General features: G+C 48.6%; 1 protein-coding gene across 1 annotated transcript; it reads right to left on the minus strand.

Annotated features, from left to right (window-relative positions):
• LOC122382507 (ankyrin repeat and protein kinase domain-containing protein 1-like) lies at nucleotides 1-5,819 on the minus strand. The gene is made up of 5 exons (XM_043367914.1): nucleotides 5,289-5,819; nucleotides 4,136-4,288; nucleotides 3,689-3,896; nucleotides 2,992-3,372; nucleotides 1-2,243 (listed from the first exon to the last, which is right to left on the minus strand). The coding sequence occupies exons 1-5, from the start codon at nucleotides 5,469-5,471 to the stop codon at nucleotides 2,194-2,196; spliced, it is 975 nt and encodes a 324-aa protein (XP_043223849.1). The 5' UTR covers nucleotides 5,472-5,819; the 3' UTR covers nucleotides 1-2,193.
• Nucleotides 5,820-6,275: the final 456 nt, after the last annotated feature.

Here is a 6,275-nt window from a genome sequence, read left to right on the forward strand (position 1 = left end):
GATGATTGAAATGTTCGTTTATTCTCGGACATTTGTTTATACTGTCAAATCTCAGCAATCACTAAATACATATGCAGAGATAACACGGGCGGGCGGCTCTACACGAAGATGCGCCTCATGAGACAAAAAAAAACTACAGAAAACAACAAGCGTAGTAGTTCTTAGTTGGTCTAAAACAGGACTAGCATATACGGAATGGTTGATTCTTCGTGTAAACAAAATTAAGTATTGTCATACAGCAGTTCGAATATAACACAAACACTTTAAATGAGCAGGAAGAGGTCAATCATGATAACTGAACACTAAACAGGTAACACAATCGGTCCGCTACACCTCATAAAAACCTCCACAAATGTTATACAAAGATTACTGTGGACACATCAGCAAGTGAGTGCGCATTGCAGATTGATAGATTGATTTCGTATGAAGTATTAGCCGCAAATCCGTAGGATATGCAGTATGCACGCATACTCGTACTTTGCTGAAGTATCTGTGACGACTATCACAGTTCATCCGACCATGAGTGTCTTTGAACGGTTGAGTTTTGGACGAAAACAGTACTAGAGTCAGGACAGGAAGTGGTCAATCATGGTGCGTGTGTCTTTTTACCATTATCCACTCTACTTAATGGTTAATTGTACTCGGTCGTGCATTTTTTATTCAAATGTGATTACTATAGGTGGTCATGCCAGAACTGTACTGAGTGCTCGGTTAGACAAGCGACTATGGAAGGTGAGTGTTGATGATGGTTATGATTGGTTTCAAGGGTGTCCCGACGGCAGCAACAGAACCAAAACGAGGGAGACTTGGGTTGTATCTCGTGGATTATTGGCTGCCATTTTGAATGATACGCAAAGCTGCCACCTCATATTTGGTCATGTGAAGAGCGGTCATGGACAAAAGATTAGAAACGGGCGTAACTGGATCTCCCGTCAGTCATGTAGCGTTTTTGGGGTCACAAGAGCCACTACAGATCACCCCCCGGCCCTGTTCACATGGTTCACAAACCCGGGACGCCAAGAGCAGGGGGATGTCGGCCTGAAGGGCACCGGTGCCCAGTGTGTGACGCTGAAAGGTTTTGTACATTAACCCCCAAAGAACGTACAGTTGAATACAGAATGATGTTCTACCCCTCACTAGCTAGGAGTTGGCTGGAACGCTAGGTTGTTGCGCGTATAACGCAATCAAGCGTTTCTTTAGTGAGCGCAAGACCACGGGGACAGCCTTCATCACTCAGTCTGCGTGATGCGGCACAGTCTACCATTCCAGTCAGCTTATTGTCTGGGAGGAACCGAGCAGCATTCTTTAGTCAACTGTACAATGAACACAGACATCGCCACATGAATCAAGAGTGCACATTGTCTAGCTTCTACGGCAAGCTACACTACACAAAGCTCACTGGACTACGCAAGGCAGAATGCACCGGACATCATTCCCAACAAGCACTTGGAATTGACTGGGACAGCATCTGGGAACTACTGGTGCGGGAGTCTGCACTACAGAAGCGTCATCTACTGTCATCGACAGGTAGGTAGCGGTTTCGTAACCGGTCCGTCTTTAAAAATGTAGTCACAGTGATTGAATTGTTCCACTTCCTAGGTGCACACAACGGTTATTGGGTGGTAAGTACAGAACAGACTCCATGATGGAGCAAAAAAAAAAAAATCAAACGAGCCTACCGCTACTTTAAAAACATACATTTGAACTGCTTGTCACCTGCTCTCTATCATACTGATGGGCAGTGTTCTAAAACTATTCTAGAAACTTGACAAGTACATTTTTGCTTTCGTACGCACTGCGTATTACTGCAAGCTTTGAACTATCGTTGATGACACGAGGTTGGCTTATCGGTCGGCGAATCACCAACTAGCCGTCCAGCAATCACACTTTCTGATCCCTCGCTGCCGCAGCACAACCCAGACGGCAGATCTGCGATCACGGCGGCCTACCGCGCAACAATCGAATCGCATACCGCTCCTCACAGAGGAGAAAGAACGAAAATAAAACAAGCTGCACTAGCAAAAAATGAACGTAGCTTCTTACCCTAGAACACAGTCTTTGTCCAGCCTGTTCGCCCCCGCTGTGGATGTCATCTGTTCAGAGAATCTGCAGCACGCCCGCGACGGTGGCGCCGCGGACGGACGCAGCAGGAACCAGCCGCGAGCGTGGCGCCTCTGGCGGCTGACCGCCGAACTAGGCCCACTGTCCGCCGGCCCTCATCGTGTTGTCCCCTGCCGCGTGCTCTGTTGGGTACGACAGGTTAAAGAACATGGTTAGGCACCAAAGTAAAATAGCTTTCTTCAGAACCAGCCGAAATATTACGACATGAAACAGGTATAACACATCATCCACTGGCAGACAATCTATGAGAACATGAGCACGAGAACACGAGGGGGAGAACACGAGGTCACGATTCTAGATCTTGCACTCAGGCTAACGACAGAGCATGAAAGAACTGAATAACCTTGGCGACTGTTTCTCCACGTTCGCCATGAGTAGCTATAAATCATAATAGTGTCTTTATAATAGTGGCTCTATCAAGTACAGAGTGAAGAAATAGCAACCTGATCTTTTTTCCTATCGATGTGCCATGCAAAGCAAGTCGCATATATGAAAACTATTCACGATTCCCATAGGTACTGCTTGAGTGCAAAGTGGTTCCAGTTCTCACTGGGAATTCACTCGTTCCGTTGTTTCCATCACCAGGACAGTCAAATCCTTCTCCACGCCGCAACCCAAGGTCAGAGCTGGACGGCAACTTTATCTCAGGCGGGCGAGCTCCAAAGGGAGCCCATCCATAGCCAGATGCAGTGAGTGCTTGGGGGGCTGGTCGGCCTGTCCGATTGGATGGGCTCAGCCCCGGCGACTCACTAGAGCGCCTGCCCAGACCTATGGTCCCCCTCCCCCTAATTCATATCATCCTCCCGGCTCTGCAATGGTCTCAAATGGACCGAAACAGCCTCAAAACAAACACTGGGAATTCGAGCTCACCTATGAGCCGCCTTCTCTTGATATCCTCCGGGGCCGCCTGTTCGCAGCTCCTCTTGCCGAACCCGTTCACGCAGCCGCCGGCGATATCGCCGTTGCCATGCCAGCCGTTTGTTATCTCCCCGCTGCTCTGCTCGCCGACACTGACACGGAACACCTGGTGTCCCGCGCACGGCTCGTGTCGGATGGTGAAGCGGCCCGGCTCGCCGGCCGAGACCTCCATCTCCATCCCCTCCGCGGCGTCTGCGTGGGGCGGCGGCTGGTAGCACCACGGTCCGCCGGCGGTAGCCTGCTCCGGTACCAGACCGCCGTTCAGGGCCGGCTGGGCGGAGCAGGACGCCGGTGGCGCCAACTGGACATAGTGCGACACAGCGGTGGCGCCATCTGAAACATAGGGCAGAGTGGAAGGCCCGTGAGAGGTCGGGGACAGACTCGCTGCTGGATGGACCACCTGATAAAGCACTGTTATCCTCAATGTTAATATAGCTACAGACAAATATGCAATTAAAGCAATAAGTTACCTATAAATCAGTGGTCATGTCTGTTTCTGCTCAAACTTTAAAGAGATATCGCTCATCGTATCAAAGGTTATTGCCAATCCGACCAAAGGTGTATCGCCCACCCGTCCCCAGCTGTCCCCATCTCCTCACACTCTCGATCAGACAGTCGTGCACATATGTGATATGTCTGAGTCACCCACCCGTGCGCGGGTGTCCGCAGCTGCTCTCGTACTCGCTCAGGCAGGCGGCCATCTCAGAGTGCCCGCAGGCAGCCGCCAGCGCGGCCGCCGTCTGTCCACTGGTGTTGAGCAGGTGCGGCAGCGCGCGGCCGTCCGCCGCCAGCACCCGTCCGCACGCCACCGACCCGGAGCGTGCCGCTTTGTGCAGCGGCGTCTCGCCGAGGTAGTCCTAGGGGACGCAACAAGTGGGCGTCACGGTATTTGGTAGCATGTTTGATGTTTTCTAACAGTAAAACAGATGTATTTCTTTTTCAAAGAGATCTGCGTGCTGGGTGCTTCACTCCTTATAAGTCATCTTTCCCATGTAAGTGCCATGGTTACCCGATCAAAGACTGTCAGGTTATGTTCTTTTGAAATCTGAAAAATGCATTACAATGGAAAAAGTATCTAAGCATATGTTTACTATACCTGTTTATTGACATTGCATCCAAAGTGCACCAGGTACTTGAGACAGTGGTCAGCGCCAGAAAAGGCTGCAATGTGGGCGGCCGTCTGCTGAAACTTGGCTGTGGTGAGATCCACGCTGACACCCGCCTCCCGCAGCACAATAACGGCGGGCAGCTGAAAACAACAGAGGGCTGTTAACGGGCCCTGTGTGCGGTCAGACCGTACACAGGCTGTACGCTCCGCCCACTACGTCCCTACGTCAGCCTTCCGTCACCGCACACAGCGACCGCTCTGGCCACAGCGGACCGTCCACCGCACGCAGCCGTGACGTCAGAACCGCCTACCCATCCCCTACCCCCATGCCTGCTGCACACACCATACACCGCACCCACCGCACTCAGCAGTTTGTGGTGCCCGTGAACACTCAGGCAACTTGTTATATAGGCAGGTAGGTACCTAACAACGAACAATATTACATCGCAAATCATCCCATGCCGCCATGTTCTATATAAAAACCTTTGATGAGTTTTGCCTAATCATATGTGATAGTAGGAAATTACATCACTAACTGCTCATCTGAAATGCAGAGCTTTATTCATTTACACTTTTGGCACTGCCCAGTCTTTTTTTAAGTACCAAGCTTCAACACTGTTAGGTGCAGATTGAGGGCTGGGTCCTGAATATGCTGGATACTGAGTACTGAGGTCAATGGATAGTCAGAGTCCAAGGGGTTTGGATCAAGGATGAGTAGGTAGTAGCTTGAAAAACTAGGGCCACACATCAACCTGTTCCTCAGTTGTAGGCAACCAGAACATTGCCTACCTACCTATTCAGCCATCTACTTCATACTTGCATTGCCTCATATTTTATAATTTATGGACGCAAGGTGTACCTCATGCAACTAAGAGTAGATGCTATTATCCATTTGAAGAATAAAATAAACCACACAATCATACCTGGGAAGAATTGGTTACAACAGACCTTGACAAAATTGATGGATCATGAGACTCGGGAGTTGGGGAAAGGGCCTTCCCATTTTAACTCACTTTTTAACAATGCTCACATACTCATTAATTACCAAACTACCAGCAAAACCTTGTGACAGGTCATAGAGCCACAGCACCAAAGTAGAATGTTATGGTAAAATAAAAAAACAGCCAATTTACCTACTGACCTGTCCAAAAAAGCTGGCAAAATGAAGTGGCGTCCAGTAATAAAAGTTATCTTCCTGTACAAGCACACTTTTATCTTGCCGTAATCCAACAAATTTAGTCAGGCTTTGAATATCGCCATCCCTGCAGGCTAAGTGAACTGGGTAGTTTTCTAGCCGTACCGCGTTCCTGGCTTGTTCAAACATCGCTCAAGCTCTGACTCTGTCGACTGAGCTAAGCCAAAGCCACACACACCAACACACACCGTGATTCTGACTTCTGAGACTTCGTAAATGACAAAATGGAAGAAAAAAATTCAAATAGCAATATATTCGTTTCAGTAAGCTTAAAATACCGAAAGAAATGTCCACCACATAACACACACCACAACAATAACTATCCCCAACGCCCTATATAGAAACTATCCCTTGCCGGCACCCTTTCTGATTTTTTATGCAATATTTTCGTACAATTTGACTTAGATTTCTGTTTAAGAGCAGTCAAACGAGCGGCTCATAGATACTATCATACGGCTGTTTGGTTGATAGTTGCATAAATCAGCAATACTATTGAGTCTTCAAAGTATTTGAACACTATTTTCAAACATAAATGCCGCAGCTGCGCCGACAACGTTTTACATGCATTTAGATTGCTGTAGCCAAATTAAAGTTGGTCCTGAAACGAATGTATTAGCGGGCACATCAAATTTGATCGAAGCTTCCAAACTTCATTCTTCAAAGCTTCAAAATACCTACTAATATTCAGTGGCATAGAATTAGAAGCGCAGGATTTTCTACGGATATGCATCGTTTGTTCGTATAGGTAGAATGCAAGGCATTTGATAGGTTGAGAATGAGGTCATAGGCGGCGGAACGGGGAGGGCACCGGGGCACCCATAGACGGCGGAACGGGGAGGGCACCGGGGCACCGTGCCCTCCTTTGATTTCGGCATTTTAATTTCGGCTCTATGGGCGTTACATGGGAAGAATGGGACCAAAAGTCGGCAGTGC

The sequence above is a fragment of the Amphibalanus amphitrite genome, unplaced genomic scaffold, assembly GCF_019059575.1.
Source record: "Amphibalanus amphitrite isolate SeventyFive unplaced genomic scaffold, NRLGWU_Aamphi_draft 000141F_arrow, whole genome shotgun sequence".
NCBI classification, from domain to species: Eukaryota; Metazoa; Arthropoda; class Thecostraca; order Balanomorpha; family Balanidae; genus Amphibalanus; species Amphibalanus amphitrite.